The sequence below is a fragment of the Apteryx mantelli genome, chromosome 10 (assembly GCF_036417845.1).
Source record: "Apteryx mantelli isolate bAptMan1 chromosome 10, bAptMan1.hap1, whole genome shotgun sequence".
Taxonomy (NCBI): Eukaryota; Metazoa; Chordata; class Aves; order Apterygiformes; family Apterygidae; genus Apteryx; species Apteryx mantelli.
The window spans coordinates 11,624,578-11,643,929 of NC_089987.1; the positions used below are offsets into that span (position 1 = coordinate 11,624,578).

General features: G+C 35.1%; 1 protein-coding gene across 1 annotated transcript in view; it reads left to right on the forward strand.

Moving 5' to 3' along the window:
- LOC106483238 (transcription initiation factor TFIID subunit 4-like) overlaps window positions 1-19,352 on the forward strand; it is a 153,849-nt gene that overhangs the window by 63,689 nt on the left and 70,808 nt on the right. The window contains exons 11-13 of the mRNA XM_067302494.1: window positions 3,089-3,219; window positions 5,383-5,508; window positions 15,822-15,878. Coding sequence (XP_067158595.1) covers window positions 3,089-3,219; window positions 5,383-5,508; window positions 15,822-15,878 — 314 coding nt within the window. The remainder of the gene's footprint in view (window positions 1-3,088; window positions 3,220-5,382; window positions 5,509-15,821; window positions 15,879-19,352) is intronic.

Sequence of the window (19,352 nt, forward strand, 5' to 3'; positions counted from 1 at the left end):
TTAGTGAAGAGGAATAATCACTTTCTTTGATCTACTGGCTACTGCTGATCTACTGTTGATACAGCCCACTATGATGTTAGACTTCACCGTTGCCAGGGTGCACTGCTGAATCATGGTTAACTGCCCACTGCCCACCAGGACTCTTGTGTTCTTTCCATCAGGGCTGCTACCCTGGCAGGCAGTCCGCTCCCTGAATCATTGCAGAGAGTGAGTCCGTCACAGGTACAGTACTTTGCACTTGTCCCTGTTGAATGTCATGAGGTTCCTGTTGGCCCGTTCATCAGGTTCTTCTGATTTGCAACTCTGCCCTTGAGCACACTGACCATACCACTCAGTTTGGTGTCATATGCAAACCTGATGAAGGTGCTGTCTGTCTCCCCCCCTGCAGGTCCCTGAGAAAGATATTAAAATGGGTAAGTCCCAGGACAGACTCCTGAGGGACTCTACTTATAACTGACCTCCAGTTAGTTTTCTGGAATTGAGAATATTGTGTTGAGGGATTTCAGGAGTAGAAAGTTACTGGGTTATTGCAGAGGTGAATGAGGAGGACATAGGACAAGAATCTTTAGGAACCAAGCATCTCAGGGAATGATTCTTTGATTACAGATCAGCTTTCTCAAGAGTTGAATAGGCAAAAAAAGCCACATAATGGTTGATTTTACTTAGAACAAAAGTGTTTAAAATTAGGAAAACCTTTATGGTAAAAGAAACAAGATAGTGATAGTCCTTTCTTATGAAAGGATTAAGTGTGTTCAGGGAAGTTGGGTAGCTGTAGTTTTACTGCTGAAATTCAAAGAATTATTACTTCCCAGAAAAATAATGTTTTTTCATCCGTACTCTTAGCTAGAATGTTTGGCAGAATTTTCCATCTCAAACATCTTTTCTAGATATTAGTTAATTAAATTCCATTTTTACTGGCATTTTATCTTTCAAACTAGGTTTTTTTGATTGACAGCTTTGATTACACATGTTTGCAAAACAAAATTGTGCATGCTGAAATAGGACCTGATATTGCAAGTCTGACTTGCACAAATAGCTCTTACAAATATGAGTAGTCCTACTGACTTCAAGGACTTAATTTCCATGAGTAACAGTTGCAGCACTGGGATCTTAATGCTTGTGTCTGCTTTCCATTATATCTTCAGCTTTCAGCAACTTCAGTAGAGTCCCCTCTCTGTTACAGAGAACAAATTGGGCACCAAGAAAGATTTAATTTTTTTTAGCAATAAAGCAGAAATCAGTTAAAAAGCATATATACATATTGCTAAAATCCTTAAGGTAACATGTACAATGTGAAATCAGTGATGGCTTAAGTTAGTTTAAGAGATAACGACTTCAAAGAATCATTAAAAAAATTAATATCAGAAATATGTGACATAGAGAATTCAGCTTTGGAAAGTGTGGGAATGATGTGCTGTAGTGATGTAATAAAATATACATTTAAGTAGTGCAGATGTAAAAAAAAAAAATTGAGGAAGAGATGGAGCAAGTGAGAGCTGCAGGAAATGTAATCTTTTTCATGTAGCTTCGTACGAAATCAGTTGTAATAGCCATATCTCCAAACAGAATTCAGAGCAATTTTCACTTTGGGCTGTATTACTTCCCCAGTTTTCTACATATGAATAATTTTGCGCTGCACGGAGCGCTGCTGCGGTGCAGACGGACGAGACGCCCGGGCGTTTTGCTGGAAGATGGTCGTTGTCCGCCGGGGCCGGCGGCGGGCTGGGGTGCGCCGTGCCGTGCCGTGCTGTGCCGCGCGGCTCCGGGCGCGGGCGCCCGCAGTGCCCCCTGACGAGAGGGGCAGCTCCTGGCCTGGCCCTGGCAGTGATTGACTGCCCCCGACCCGGCGCTGACACCAAGCCACGGGTGATGCTCAGCCCTGCCACTTCATTTCAAATCACCGCGTTGAAATAAAGGAAGTACATATCAATATAAAACCGCTGTTCACTTGTTCGTCTTCATTTTTTAGACATGTGATGGTTTATTGCTCTTGAGGTTGGGCTGGAAAAATAGGGATGCTTCACAAAAAAATCTTTGTTTCTGAGCCTCTCAGGCTTGTGTTTGTCTGGCTCCCCCAACTCCGCAAATGAAGATTACTTTTCTGATTAGCAATTCAGGAAACACTTTCCAAAATATTCTGAAACAAATTTTCTGTAACATTCTGCATACACATGCATGTGTCGCAAACATACATATCCACAAACATTTTTAGAAGACCTGTGTTCATTTAAATCATTATAAAAAAAACTAACTCAGTTTGATCAGAATATTTACCATCTTACAGTAGGTCAAATCCAATAATCCTTGCAAAAGGCATCCACTATGTTTTTTATATATATAATTTATTTATGTATACACACGCGCACACGCACACACGCGCGCGCGCGCACACAGTTTTCTATCTGGAAAACTGTGAGTCCCCCTGGGAGTACCCATGTATATATGTGTTTGCAGGACTAGAGCATAGGGTAGTATGTATGTACATACCTCTACAAATTTGTATCCAGTACTTACTAAGTATTCTGATAAATTTAAGAATTCTTAAGTGCTATCCATGTTCATGTTTTAAGCAACTTTGGGGAAATTTTTTAAATAACTGTAGTTAAAATGACTTTATTTCCTCATATTCAATTAACAGTTGTTTTCTAAAGAATTTTTATTATTGGTAGTATGCTGATAATGTAGGTTAAGGTATGCAACAGTATGCTTTGGGAGGCAGCCTGATCTCATCAACACTGAAATTAATCTGGAGTAATGCTTCTGAAAATAAAGGAATTGTTTTTTGTTTTTTGGTATAAAGTAATTGGGAGCTCAGATTCTCTCATACTCTGTTGTACTTTGTTTTGAGATACTGGGATAAACTGCAGTGAAGTTCATAAATTTTTTCTAAGTGGAAAGCAACAGCTCTGATTTCTCATTTAAAACTTTAAAATGACATCACACCTGTTTTCAAGAGGTCATGAATGTATCACCAAAGTTAGATAAATATATACTGTCAAGGATTTTTCTGTTAAGATAAATGAAACTACGACTTTTTTTTTTTCCTGAGGGGTAAGCTAATTTTGTTTTGTTTTGTTTTCCGTTTTAGCTAAAAAATTAGGAATTACTGATGTGCCAGCTGAGGTGGTTACTTTTATTTCCCATGCAACACAAAACAGATTAAGAACAGTGATAGAAAAAGTAACAGTGATAACCCAGCACCGTATGGAATCACACAAAGTAAGTGTGCAAAGAGAAGGTACTGAATGTTATATAATGACACAGTATAAGCTATTTCAGAAATTGAGTTTTTTTCTTAACACACTGGAGATGTTCTGTGTTCATTTTGCGTGCAAAGCATGTTTTAATTGCAATTTTGTCTTCCTTAAAAAATAGAAAGTGGTAGAATGAGGGCATTGCTTGCCAGTTGTCTGTCTGTCTTCGAATGTCTGTAATAGAATTTGTGTCTAGAATTATGTTTTCATCCTTTTCTGTTAAAGTACCTAGTATGGAACATTTGTGAAACTATTTCTGCTCATGGATTATGGCTAAAACTGTTGCTTCTTGGTGTCATCTTTTTTGATCAAGATATCCATTAATTGAATTGAAATTGGTATCTAATATATATAGGTATCTAATTTAAGAATTTTAAATATTCTTGGCTGTGAGAAATACTAATGTTTACTTTTGCCAGCACAGCGTGCTAAAAAAGTTCTGGCCCAAGACATAAAAGCTTTAAAGAGTTCAGTGATAAGATGCCAGGAATGAAGCTAAGAGCGCTGTTTTTAGATCGGAGGAAAATGCTACCACTTTGTCTGAAACCAGCAACCCAAGAATTCAGCTGTAAATTCTTCATTGTAACTAAACAATTATATTCTTTTTGAGAAGATCATTTCAAGTTAAAATGCAACTCTTATTCTATTGCTAGTGATTGTGTTCTTGCAGAAAATTGACATAATTTAGATATCTTAAACCAGAGGAAAAATTTTAATAAGCTACAAAGCAGTTTGAATTCAAATAAACCAAACATCTTTACTGGTAAAAATGAGATCTCTTTGTTGGTGAAAATAAGATGCTAATAGCTGTTAAACTGATGTAAAAGTAAGATAGAAATTACCACGGTTGAAGAGTGTGTATGTCTAAGTTGTGCTTAGATTCCTTTAGTGTATCTCAAGTAAATCTTTTAGGGTACAGGTTGACTGTTTTAACCCTGTTTGTTTGTTTGTTTGTTTTGAAATCCTGCTCAAGCACCTGTGGACTGTATCTTTGTCCACCTGCTTCCCAAACCTGGATCACAGTAGGACTAATACTGTGTGGCATATGCAAAAAAAATTTATCTTTGGGGTCTGCGACTAGAATGAACATTAACGTGACAGAAAATGGATTAAAAACTAAAGAGGCCAGGATGCCTGTATCTTACCTATATCTTTCCTTGTAATTAAGGGATTTTTGGAAATTAATGGAAATTCTTGAACTAGAAGTAATAACTTCTTGTTTTTTTTCCCAATATTCTTCACCAACTTCAGCTAAGTATTTAATTCCTCCTTTCTTCTCCCTAGGACAGTGCCAGAGAAGAAAACCCTTTGCTAGTCTGTTTTGAACCAGAGATGCTTTTAAAGTAACACTTCATAGATTCTTAGAAAAAATATCAGTATTGAGCAGCGTTGATTGAACCTTACCATTCTCATTGTTTTCTGTATGTTTTTTGGCTAATGGTATTTGATTTAATAGCCTTGGCACATGAAAGGAAAATATTAAGCAGATAAATGAGGTGAAAGCAATGTGGATAACTTATTCTTGTAACTGACATCCTCAGAGTTCCCCATGCAGCTTCTGTCCTAAATTCTTATTGTTTTGGGGTACTAGGAAAGCATGCATGCTCTTAGCCTTCATAAAGTTCTTCGATTTTAATTGTAATTACGTGCTTATTTTCAACTCAGCTTTAAACTTCAAATGTTTTTGTGGTACTTCATCTTGGTCATGTCTGTTACTAATTCAAGTTAAATACAGGAATTGCAGTTATAACCAGGCTTTATATATTTAGATTTATATCTAGGACGTTTAGTAATAAGATTACACATCCTAGGGTTTTTTTTTTAATCAGTAAATCTTGTTTTTATTTTTTTAATTCTTTGATATCTCTGGTGATTAATCAATCCTTATATATTTCCAATTTAATAGATACTAGTAAAATAATCAAATTCTAGCTACAGTATTAAGCATAGGCTGGTTTCATTGCCTTTTTATAACATATTACTGTGTCATTAGAGTTAAAAAATATATATATATACATGCTCTTTTTTGTTAGTACACTGGAAAAAATTTAAGGCATAGTGTTTAAAGTCTTGCTTCTCTCTTGAGGAGAATGAATGTTTTTCATAAAATGTTATTCTCATTTTGCAGGATGATGAATGGTATGAACAAGCTACAGATGTCCGATCACAGCTAAAGTTTTTTGAACAGTTGGAACGTTTAGAAAAGCAAAGGAAAGATGAACAAGAGAGGGAAATCTTGCTAAAGGCTGCCAAGGTATCCGTCTTTTTCTTTCTTTTTCTCTTTTTTTTTTTTTTTTTTTTTACTGTTGTGACACCACACCTTTAATTTATGAAATCGTGTTAATTTATCCATGGTGACTCCTGACCTGACTGGAATGCTCCAGCATTCTCAAGATAAAATTCTAAATATGATGAGCTCTTGTGAATAAAGGAGACAATGGCTAAAATTTTCAAAATAGCATAGTAAAATAATTTTCACAATTGCCTTTGAAACTTAATAGATTCCAGGGTTTCTATACCATCTGAAAATCATAGCCTTTTCCTTTGGTATTTAATCACAACTCTGTAAATTGTTATGGATTTTCCAGGGCTTTTTATTTTAATTCTTGATTTCCTAGACATTTTTGAAGACAGTTAAGTTTTGTTCATTTGTTTGTTTTATTTTAAAGTAAATACTACATGTCCTAATGTACATAAAATTGGTGTTCAGTCACCTCTCTAACTGCATTATTTAATTATTAATTGAACCATGGCTGTCATCAGTTAACTATCAGTTGTTCTGGATTTCATAACCTCAATCTACTTTAAAACCTGTTATCTGTGTTATTTGTATTCCTTTGTGATGTTAATTCCAAAGACTACATTTTCATACATGCAGTAGAACAAACTAATACAACATTGTTTCAAGAACATATAGGTACAGATAAATATCTTATTCGTAACTCCAAATTCATAATCTGCAAGTAAATTTATCCTTTAGTTAACTTGATCTTAACTATTCCTTTGTTGCCTTGCATTTTCACTGAATTCTTTATTGTACATTGTGAAGAGATTATATAGAACAACTCAGTGCTCAGTTTTAACACTTAGTTTCCATGTGCCATTAATGTTCACAGATGGAGAGATTTTTTTTTCAAAAAGCTTTTCCTTATTTCAGTAATTTGTTTGTCAATTTGGGTATTTTAATCTCTTATTAGTTTTATTCCTGTCCTGTGCTCTTTCTTCATCTGTTCACATTGCTAAATATTCCATAGATTTCCACACAACGTACATCCCATGTTTAGATGGAAACAGAATTAGTTTTCTTTTCTAGTGCTTGTTTCTGTAGCCTGTTTTCTCCACTCAGTGAATACATATTGATGAGTTACATTTTCTTTTCTATGTCTGTTGCTTCTTGGTGGTGGTGGTGTTTTTTTTGTTTTTTTGTTTTTTGTTTTTTTTTCCAATGGACACTGAGAAAATATAGGAATTTGTATTCTTTAGCTGAGGAACATTTCCCTGACTAGGCAAAGCCTTGAGCAGCCTGGTCTGAGCTTGAATTAGATGACCTCCTGATGCCCCTTCCAACCTGAATTACTTTATGATTTCATGTTCTTTGGTTTGGTTTTTTTTGTTTTGTTTTGTTTTAGTCTTGAGTAAACTAAATTTCTGTGAAGTCAAAATTTAGTGAATAAGTACAACAAATATTAGAAAGTCTTCTACTTGATTAGAAGAAATCATCTTCATGAAAATAATGAATGCATGAATCAGCTTCATAACCAGAAACTGATAGGAAACAGCACGATGTAAATATTTCAGTGTGGTATACTAGAAATATATATGATGATGTTTAAAAAAAAAAAAAAAAGTAGCCATGGAAGAGCAATGCTAATTTATCAGTATTGATGTTTAAAAAGTGAAGTTAAGGATATTCTCAACTTTCTGGGACGTGCTTATACAATGTTGTGATTAAGTATAAATGCCAGTTTGGCAGTGAACTTAGTGTTTTTCCTTATGGAGTATTCAGCTTGTTCTCAACCATTCTGTTCCTATGGATTCACTGCCTATTACAAGAATTTTGTAGGACAGTATTCAGAGTTTGGCAAAATATGATCAAATTACTAATTTTTTTTCTAACTAATAAATTGTTCATGATTTTTCTTGGCATCTAGCTTGCAGTCCAAATGCAAGGTCACCAGTACATTAGCAGAGGGGATTGTTAAGATCATTTCAATTCCTACGTACTAAATCTTTACCCAGTAATCTGTGCATCAAGCTCAAGGATTTCTGAGCTACAGCACGTCTGTATATTGGAAACCTCTGGGTGTTTTGGCTTCCTTTTTTGGTCTTTATGAACTTGCCTAGTTGTCTAAGAAGATCTAAGTCTTTGCAGAAAGGATACAGTAATTGTAATGACACAATTATTAAACTGACACAGTTAAAATCTGCCTCAGCTGCCCTGCTAACGAGTGATAAAGATCTGTAACCATTTCATGTCTGTTTGTGGCCTGCTGATTGATATTTGTGTCTGCAAGGAGGGGAATGATTAAATTGGCTCTGGAGACTGAAATACTCACTGTGCAAAGAAGCTTCTCAGATCAAGGTGCCTTATGCTGCATTACAGTATAAAATAGCTTTTATTATTTTCTTTGTAGCTGGTATTTATTCTTTGGCTAAATGGAGGGCATCAGTTTGTAGAGCCCTAACTGTGGGGCATTCTGGGTGTGCTGAGTTGGTACCATGGGAAGGGGACTTGCTTAGGCTTTGAAAGCGTTTTGTCTCCCTGGTGTGACTCTAGCAGAACGAGTTCAATGTACATCTTGAGTTTTGCTACTGTCCGTCTGTAGCTGTATCATCATGTTGTGAGCTGTTGACTAGTGGCACTTGTTTTCTCCAAAAAATAATCATCTTGTATGCTCAATATCTTAGTGAAGATATTGTCTTACTAACAGGGTTACCACTACATGTAGGCAATGTTAAGTGTTGTGTCTTTAAAGGTTAGAAGTCTTGGGATTTTAAAATGAAATGAAGATTCTGATTTTTTTTCATAAATGCTTAAATCTAAAAATCAGAAATTTGTTCTTTTTTTAAAAACTTCAGCTTCTTAATGAGACTTTTAGACAAACAGAACAACCTTTTATCTTGTACATGTCTTGACATGTTATTTAACAACATGTTTAATTTAAAGGTATTCAGCAGGATAACTTTAGGAAGTTTCAAAATTGCCTACTAGTGGTACCTAGGCTACTGTCTAGTATAGAATACAGGTTTAACTTGCTCAGTGAAAGCTATATTTTAATTAAGTATTTACACTTTGAAGCCTTGTTAGCAACCAAAGCAGAGTAAGATAACGCTGAAGGAAGTGTTTTGGGCATTGGAGTGGACGGTGTAGAAGATGGAGAATGAAGGAATATAGCTGGAAGTGAATGGGGAATGGCGATGAATCTTTGGGGAGCTTTGAAACCAATTTCATGATTTTGCATTAGGATTTGGTAAGGGGTAAGAAGGAAATATAAATGATGGTCAATGACAGTGGTGTTTTTGCAGTCTTTTGTTGTTGTTTTGAGTTTTTTTGAGGCTGTAAGAAAATAGCCAATACCAGTGTTCTGACTGATCTGCAACTAATTTCGGTTGTTATATTAGGATATGATTAAAGAATTTATAAGCATCCTAAGGGGGCAGATTTAGATTCAGGAAATGTTTTGAGAAGAATGAGAGAGAAAACTACAGATGTGGAGACAGAAAGAAAAATAGGCTTCAAAAACTATTTCAAGATTTTCAGCATTACTATCCAAATTAAAAACCATTGTGGAGCTACAAGAGTATCTTTAAAGCAAAACAGCAGTATTATTTGGCTTGTAAAATGACAGACTATTAAAAAATCGTATGTGCCATGCCAGGGAAATACTTGAGAAATAGAAACTTCATACCATAAGCTTAGAAGAGTAATGACTGATATTAGTATTACCATAAGATATTTTGGGGAAAGACAGACTTGGCAGGACAGAGGATTCATACGGTATGCTGTAGTAGCAAGTGCAAAATATGATTTTTTTTCTTTAAAATGGGAAAAAACTAAAAATTGAAAATGAGACTGTACTGTTTCAGGAGCTAGGATGATTCTTCCACCTCAGGGATCTCTGCATCATGTACCACAACATATGTGTGAAAGCTTGGACAGTATATCTGCAAAGTGTTTAGCTAATTTACATCCTAGAGGTTCTTTTTCCAGCAGAAATATTTAAAGATGTATCGGTCCCCCAAACTGCGTGGTGCCCAGTGCGCTCCTGGGCAGGCTCACCTCCTCTTTCAGCCAGTCCGACAGCACGATGATGGAGTTGGTGTAGGAGCCGCACAGGGAGCGGCTACAACTGACTTGAGTGTCACTAATTTCTTTTGGATTATCTTCCTGATGTGTCAGTGACAGGGTAAAGGAATAACAGCCCAAGGAGAGGCCATCTCTTTTTTATGTATCTAGAGAGCAGTCTCTTCACAGGAAACATTTGGCAGAGTCAGCTCTTCCCCTCGTGTGTTTTCCTAGCGAGACCCCACTGGCTGCTGTTGCCATGTGTGTGCAGAAGCAGGGATCTTCTGTCTCTGGCTGGTGGTGGTTGGCGTGGGAACCACAAAAAGCAAAGGAGAGTCTTCAAACAGCAGAAAGGTCAAAAGCCAGACTGAAATCACTTGAGGAATTTACCTTTACGTTTGATGTGGTGTGCGTTGTGTGGCCCTTCCAGACTAGCAGAGTGCAGGTCTTGCTATAGTAAAGGATTTGTTCCTTGCGTCCTTCGCTGCTGTTCCAAACCCTGGAAGACGCAGCTTGTGGGTGACAAATAGAATGAGGTTCTCATTATGGGGTAAGAATGGAAATACTGCTGGTAGCAGGAAAAAAATGAAGAATAGGAGATTATCATTGTTTATTCTATTTTTGATTTATGCTTTCTACAATAAACAGATAAAGGTTTGTCCTCTTTTTCAGGAAATCAAGGAAAAATACTCTATGATTTATTTTATAATAAAGCTGATCATGTTCAAACTGTCTAAATGTGCATTTATTTTAGTGCCAAATTAATTTTGTTCATCATACCTTTAATAGACTGTATATATTGGAGATTCATTTATTAGTCTGGTTTTTGGGTGTTCTGTATGAGGAGTAACATTGGCCATCAAGTTTTAGCATGTTAAAATATACGTACAGTAATCACAGAAATAAGATCTGCTGTGTGGCCTCTGTTCTGTAAAAAGCATCATTGTATTGGTAAATGGAAAATTGTTTGTTGTTTCTGAAGTTAATTAGCGTTTATGGACAATACTGGATATAGATGAATTTAATAGTGCTACCGGCTGAAGTGCTTTTTTCATTGGAGAGGTATCATGGAAATTTGGCAGTGCGGATTTCCTTAGCGAGCACTGTCAGTGCCCTTGCTGTCGTTTCTGAAGGGGCCGCCGGTCGGAGCGAGAGGAGTGCAGCCTTCACGCCAATTTAATCTGCTCTCCTGCCACTGCAGTGGATGTAGTGCAGCTTTCTGTGAGATGAAGCACTCTCCGAACTGAAACTTGCAACTCATTTCTAATAAGAGGAAGAGCAAAGGCAGAATTACTGTGTTGAGATCGCTTTCTGAATTTTTAGAAATTTGTTACTCCAATTTGAATGATTTTTAAATAAATCTTCTCCAGACCCGTGCTCTTGCATTCCACCTCAATGTGGTCGTAGCTCTGAATAGGGTTTTACCCTCAGCTATGCTGCTTTTAACTTTCACTTTTTATTAACAAAGCTAATGTGAAAGCAAAGTGTTTCATGTTGCCAATTTAATTTCTTTAATTAAAAGTGAAAGTTATAAGCTGGTACAGCCGTGGGTAAAGTTCTAATGTCATCAATGGGGAAAAATAGGTTTAAAATTGAAACTGCTGGCATAGCAGTGACTTTCAATAGTACAGCACCTGCAGTTTTGACTGTTAGCTTTATTTAATGAAAAAAGATGAATTTAAAGCATTAAAAACTCCCAGTATGTATATTAGGAAGAGGGAGCAGAGCTGTAAGTGCCTTAACAGTGATCAGGTGTTGCTAAAAGCAGGAGACAAGCATGTGCCCTGAAGAAGAGACCCTGAGAGCTTTTAAAAGACAGGTTTTACAAACTGAAGACTTTAAAATTATTCTAGTAGAAAACTTTTTATGTTAGTGGGACAAAATGTAACAGCAGTGCAGCTTTGACATTACACCCTACAACAAATTCTGAATAACGAACCGATCATGGTTACATGCATTACAAGGACAGTTAGTCTGCCCATCTAGTCTACGTAGATGGGCGGAGTATCCTACAGTTTTAAAAACAATTATTGTATCTATTAAAATACTAAACTAAAATTATAGATATCCTTTTTTTTTAAATAATTCTATGAAATACCAAATCCATCTCTTAAAAATGCACAGTTATGTGTGTAATTAGATGTCAGCTTTTGTGGCGTTCTTACTCAACTATAGTAAGGAAAAAGTTGAGGTTTGGAACATTAGGGAGTTTGGAAACATGTAAATGAAAACCCTTATTTCTAGGCTATTTTGAATACACATCTTAGCATATGCTGCTTTTCATACTTTCAAAGTGTAATATTTCCATAGAGCTAATGTGATCTATGCAGTTTTCAGATAAATAAGATAGCAAGTTCTCTAACATAAAGCACTTTAATTCTGAACAATTAAAATATGAGGCTGTCTGGTCTAATAAAAGTAGCATAAAGCGCTTTAATTCTTAACAATTAAAGTATCAGGCTATCTGGTCTAATAAAAGTGGTTTGTGTTTTGAAGAAATGTTAGCGAACCTGGTTTGGTGAATATGTTCTCAACTTCAGTAGCAGACAACATTTAATGTCTTTAAAAGTATGTTATCTGGTTAAGATCAGTCCTAGGTTTCTCTATAATTACTATGGGAAGCTAGCTTGCTGCTAAAGAGATTTATTCACTAACATGAAAAATGTATTGCATAAACCCAGCTTACTTCATTTACAGATATTGACCTGAAGAGTAGAGGGGGAGAGGGAAAAGAGTCGTGATGAATTCCTTGAAAGTATTCAAGTAGTGGACTTCCGTGATTGCTGGGTGTTTCTGAAGCATTCGAGCAAGCAGGCATTGGTGCACTGAAAGATTTTGGAAAAAATGTCTGTTTGACAAAGAATTGGTGAGATGTGGCACGTTAACATTTGGAGGTTAGAGGGAAAGGAGAAAAGGAGACCAAGAATGTGGGATGACTGAAGGAAGAATTGAAACTACACTAAAAAAAGGAATGATTAGCCAGTAGCTTGACAAAAGTAAGGGTAAAATATTAAAATAGTTGATGAATAAAAATGGTGATATACAGACAAGCATTACAGGAGCTGAGCAGCAGCAAAATTGCTCAAACTCTTCAAAGGAAGGAGATGCTTGCATGTGGAATGGAGTGTAAAGAGAAGCCAGTGACATTTTTAAAGCTTATCTGGGCACCTCTAAGTCTGACATTTTTGTTTGCTTATATGTGCTTTAATCTGTGTTATATCAGCACAGAAGAAGCCTTTAATAAATTATATTTTAAAATGAAGAATTAACAAAGTCATAAATGTTTATCCTTTTCCTTTAACACATTTCAGCCTGCATATGCTAATGATTTTGTGTCTAAAGTTTACCGACTTACAAACTGACTCAGTAGCCAGCAGGAAGGCATTTAATTCTACACAATCTGTTGAAAAAAAAATCTGTTAAAATTTATCTGGACACAAAGGGAAATGGAAAATGACAGCTAAAAATTCCTTAATTTTATTAGTGTGCTGCTTATACCAGTAATGACCTGTCCAATGTGAAGCTGGAATTCTAATTGCCTGAAATAAGAGCTGGCCTGAGCTCTTTGAAAAGAACTTTTGATACGGGTTAACTGAATAACCAGAAACTCATTGCATTACTCTGAATTTAAGAGTGGTTCCACCATCACCTTTAACTCTAGGTTTATCTGTCTAACATACCTGATATTTTAAATCTTCCCTACTGATGGAATTCCTGTATTTAATATCATTCAGGACTTGTCTATCTGTTTTTACCTCTGCAACTTTTTTTTATTTGTTTTTTGTAAATGAGCTGGAGGTTTATACAGAACAGATCATTTTGTTTTGTTCTTGCTTCCAGGACCTGATTTTTCAGATTATCCTGAATTCTAGATCTTATTTTTGTTGGTCAGTTTCTGAAAAAAAATTATTCTTTTAAATTTAATATTTTGAAGTCTGTAACACTTTTCAGAGTTTTTCCTTTGTTTATGAAGTCCAGGAAATTGAGATGATGTTTTTGCATATATTGCTTTAAATTTTGTCATGATGTCCCCAAATACAACATGGATCTGGTATGTTTTCCAAGATGCTATCACTTTCTTGTAGAAACTTGGTAACAATGTTAGAAGTCTCAGCTTGATTCTCCAAGGACTCTGCTTTCTCCTTAAGCTGAAGTGCTTTTAACTTGTACTTTGCATTTGGCAAATGATTCAGCTTCATACAGTAATATAAGAAAACTTTTTATTTCTGTACTGCTTTCACTGTGAGACTCTGAAGGCAATAGAATTTCATTGTACTTTCATAAATATATCATCAGAAAGCTATGAAAGAATAAGTATGATTTTTCCATATATCATGCTGGAGAAACAGGCACACAATGATTGAACTGTGATCACAAAATGACAGAGAAAGGACCTAATTCAGCTCAGTTCATAAATGCTTACTTAAATCCATTTCTTACAGTAGCAAGTAGTTTACCCTTTATTTATTTTTTTTTTACAGAGTAAGTACAAATATAATCAAGTTCTTAATAATTGCTCTACTGAATAGAGTCCCAGTTCTTTGGCAGATCCACACATTTCTTGAAATCCTTTTCTGTTTTTTAAACATTAACTAGGGCAGATTATGTCCTGCATTTTTCTTTTTGTCTGACCACTGAAGTTGGAAGGAATCTCAGTCTACATTATATTGAAGTATTTTCTTGTTGGACCCAACTACAACATGAGAGTCTAATTTAGTCATTAGCTATCTACAGTTCCTAATTTCTCATTACTTCACTCCAGATGCTGTCCTGTCAAACTGCCTTTTATGCTAACAGGCCCAAAATCGCTAGTAGGTGGTGCAGGAAGATGAAGCTAACGTGCACAGTGTCAAGCACATCTTCGAAAAAATCTCGTTATTGTTTAATTCTGATTTGGTCATGCTGTGCCATCATTGCTTTTTATATGTATGCTATATTAGCTGAAAATGCAGTCCCAGTTTAAAAAAAAAAAAGAGAGAGAGAGAGTGAATTCAGAGTCATTTGTGCCCTGTCTACCAAATTATAGTCAAGGCTTCCTCCAGATATGTTTACAATATGAGATATTCCCCTGCCCTTAAAATATATCTCCCTTTGGTCTTCGTCATGGTTTTTTAAATCTGAACAGAATATGTTATGAAAAATCCAAACACAATGAAAAAAAATCTGAGTGTGTATACGTTTGCAAACTGCTACTCTTTCAAGTTTCAGGTCTGTCTTCAGCATAGAAAGGGGCAGACAAAGATGGATCCTGTTATTTGTTTAAGAGCTGTGTAAAGAAGATCACTTCAAATCTCAAAGAAATATTCAAATAAAATAATTGTATCTTTCAGGTATCAGGAACAACTGTTTTCTGTGGATATCACAAGGTTTATTATCTTACAACTTTTTTGTGTTACTTTTTCTGAGTACTGACCAATCATGCAATTAGAACAGTGTGATAGTATATGTATCATCTACCTCTGGAGTTCTGAATACCATCCATTTGAGTATATTTAATGAGCTTAAATGAAAACTTTAGTTACTAGTTTTAACACACAGTTATAAAACAATCTGTATCTGAAGAAATGTACTGTCATGGGTTGTTAGTGCATTAATTAGTCATTAATGGATATTGAGAGCTATTGTTTCTATTTTTGAGGGAAAAAACTATGAAAGTTGCCTTTTAGCAGTATGTCTCCAGTTTGAAAAATGACAACATTAATATTAATAGCAGTGCATGAATAAGTTGAACTTATGTGTATTTTAATGCTGTACACAAAGTAAGCTTGTACAGATAAGAACATTTTTATTGTGAAGGTTTATCATTTGAAAAGGTGACTTTACAACTGTTTTCCGCACATTCTCTGTCTCTCTCTGCACCAGCAACTGAAGAAAGAGCCTAGTTGCAATCAGTAATTTTTTTTTAATATAATTGACTGTGAAGGGTTTAAATTAAAAAGATCAGATAATGGAAAGAGTGTCACTTCCATTCTCAGATCTTTGAATTTGTATTTGTAGTAAATAATTGAAATCTAAACCTGTATGGAAACTTTAAAATTGGCAAGAGCATAGTATTTTTTTTAATTTAAATCTAGAGTAGATCTTATTTACATCTGAATATTTAACAGTCTTTTGGGTGAGGCCTACGGGTTTGAAATTGCACTTCTATGAATTTAAGCATCCCATCTTTGACACCTTGTATCCTGTTCCCTTTTCTTTGCTATTTTTTAACTTGCTGCAACAGATGAGGGGATCTTAAACCATCTGTTAACTTTTTTTCCCCATTTTTTTTCAACATGTAGAGTCGCTCAAGGCAAGAAGACCCAGAGCAAGCTAGACTGAAACAAAAAGCAAAGGAGGTAAGCAGAGTTAGAGATCATTACACTTGACATTTCAAGGCTTGAACATATTAATTTTTTATGCCTTGCTACTTGTATATCGTTAATAAAAATCTGACTAAAAACTTTTTAGGATGTATTTGTTGCTTTGCCTTTGATCTTAATGTTTGCAAACTAATACATTAATACATGTGAAGCCTAAGGAGATTTTATAAGAGAATATTTCCATACATTACATTTTCATTTCCATTTTAGGTAGCTGTAGCTTTTGTTGGGTTGTTGATGACAACGGCATTAGATTTTGGTGGAAAATACATGCCTTTGTCTTTTTGTAGAATGTCACTGTCTTAGAAATGTGTTACTTTAGTTAACAATTTTGATTTGGTAACAGTCTTTCATGTAATGTTATTGCTAGTTTTTTTTTCTCTACCGTGTGGTTCAGTGTGCTATTTATTCAGTCTAAATTACAAAAACCTAAAAATTATCAAATAATTTCAACTAAAGTTTTGCTATGTTAGTCTAAGGGTAACATTTTGCGAACTACTGAGTACCTTAATTTGCTGTAAATGAGAGTGGCTGTCCTTTGCTTAAGGCATCTTATGGCTTAAGATCAGGTGGTAGCTTACCTAAGTTAGAAAGACCTAAAAATTCTATCAATGGAAAGCCATTCCTGTTTTAAAAAATCAGTAGCATCATCTTTGGATAACAGAAATAATGCATTAGAAGGTAATATATATGGAAAAATGCATATAACAAGTACTTTTCTATTGACCTGTTTTTTCTGGTTTTGTTTTGCTGTTGGCAGTATTTTATTGTTCCGTTAGCTGTACAGATTTTATATATGTAACAGACAAAAACTTTGAAGTACACAGATGAGTTTTATTTGTCTTTTCTGATTATGTGATTAGGCAGTAAGATTTGTCAAAGTGAGTTCTTGTAAACTTTAAGCCATAAGTGTTTCCAGAGCTGGTATTAAAGAGAAATAAAGTAATCAAGTTACTTGACTGGAAAAGACACAGGATTTTAATACTGCTTAAATTTAGTATGTGGACAGAATATGCAAAGGAAGAATTAGATTTGAAAATAGGTGAAAATGATTGATGGCAGGGAAACGTAGGAAAATTTGCTGTTGAGCTGAGGACTAAAACTACCATGCTGTTGGAAATGAACACAATCTAGAAATAAATGTATTTCCTGGTGCCACAGTATTTCTGTTAATTGTAATTCTTTTTGTTCCTTGGAAACTCGAGGAAGAAAAAGTAAACAACAGAGGTGGTAAAAACACATATTTTTGTAATCAGAATGAAATAGTGGTTCTCTTTATAGCTGTGATAGAAGACTTGCTCTCTAGCCAGTATTGTTGCTTTTGCAGTGAGTAACTGCAGGAGTACCTCTCCATGTAAGTTGTATTTTTTATCCACTAGAGGGAGTGACATTGTGCTGACTCGTGAATAAAAGAAAGTGTATGAAATGTATTTTAAGTAGTAGTAATAGTGATATTAATAAAAAGTAGCAAATATTTTGGTGGTAATCTAATTAAAAATGCTTAGATAAAACTTGTATGAGATTTTAAAGTCATGGTTTTCCTGGATATGATAACTTTTTTGAGTAAATGTAGGATGAATACTAGGTTTTCTGTTTTAGAGTGCTGCACCTATTCTTTTGTACATTAGCCCTGCCTTTTTTCCCACCCTTATAATGAAAGTGTATAATTTGCTGGCTCCCTGCCTCTCTCTGAAGTTGCATTTCATTCTACATATTTGAAACCATAAGAAGTATATGTCTGTCTCTGTTCTTAGTAATTAGGGTTCTGAAACTTTCTTCAGCTAATTTAGAGACTTTCACCTAAAATATTTAAATATATTTCATAAAAACATATTCTTTCACATTAACTATTAGAAAGAGGGAAGAGGAAGTGGAACTGGCAAGATTTTAGTTTAATATTGTTTATATATTTTTTTTCTGTGTTGGATACTGAATGTATACTGATTCACTCACTGCTGAAATAAAAAATAACCAATTTTATAGTACAAAAGATCCATTAGCCAGATGGTGTTTGAGGTGATTTTGTTATCTGAAATTAAGAGTTTTGATCTTGTACATTTTTGTACAAGTTTCAAAACTTTACTGCCAGGTGGGCTACTCTTACATGTGTTTATGATCCATAATTGAAAGGCAAGTTGAGTTTATTCCAGATTTTATATAAGCTGATGAATATAATACTGTTAGCTTTGACAGTTAGCTGGACTTGAAGCTGTATTTCATGATTTCCGCAACGTCTTGCATATTGCCTGAAGACCCTTGTTGCTCATGTATTCTTCTGGCCAGCAGTAAAGTGGCTACTAGCTAATGCTTTAAAAAGCATGAAGCATCCAAGACATTTGCAACATTTTGTAGCCTGTGTTACTTATTGACATGATTGTCAGTTTGTTTTTTCTAATCAGCAAAGCAGTTGATAATTTCTTTATTATTTTCTGGAAATGGATAATGTTTCAGACTTTGCAATGTGCCTTCATTTGAACAGTGACACTCCTATATTTCTTCTGCTAACCAAGCAGTCAGCAATGGGATCCTTGTTCAAAGCTGAGAGTGATCAATACTACGCTCTGGGTCCCTGCCAGGTAGAAATGGGTGAATATCTAAAACAAAAGTAACTAAAATATGAAGTCCAGGAAAGAGAATATAGACCATAATGGGGAGAAAAATGGACCAAAGTGAGCTCAAGAATCATGAAATACATACTGAAGACAAAAGTCTGAGGGAGGATATGAAATATAAAAATAAATCACTTCAAATTTCTCTAAGAAAAAAGTATTAAAAACATTGAAAAAGCTCCAGAAAATATCGTATTGGAGAGCAAAATAAAGATACTGGTGCAGGGATAACAGCACAGTGGGGGAAAGAGCAGACTAGCAAAGTCTTTACATTCCAAAACATTCTCTTTTACGGACATTTTGGAATCTTTAATTCCATAATGTTCTGGTTTTTGTCCTAATTTAAAACAAAATTTTTAGTTCATTTTCTTTCACAGAACTAGTAACCTTAGAAAGTCACCTTCTTTCCTATTGCTGTCATCAAGAAAATATGCAGGGAGGTCAGTCTGTCCTTTGAACAGATTTAGAAATGAATTTGTTAGGGTGAAGGTTATTTTATTTTTTGTTCAGTAGCTCTGTCTTACTCCATTTATTAGCCAGTCTTCATGCCAGTCCACATATTGTTTAAACCAAACTGGCATAAATCAAGTTTAAATTGCCATTAAATACTTACCAAAACAAACAGAAGGTCCATCTACATATGGTCTTACTGCGGAGCCTAGACATAACAGTAAGGTTTCATTCACACACAGACTTGCACTGTTTTAGTTAAGTCAGTGTAAGCCCACTCTTATTTCCATTTGATTGACTTATTTTGCTTTAGCATAAACCTGTTTCAAATGGTCTTGACTGAGGGCGATAGGAGGGTGCCTTTGGGGGTTTTGTATTGCTTAAAACTCTC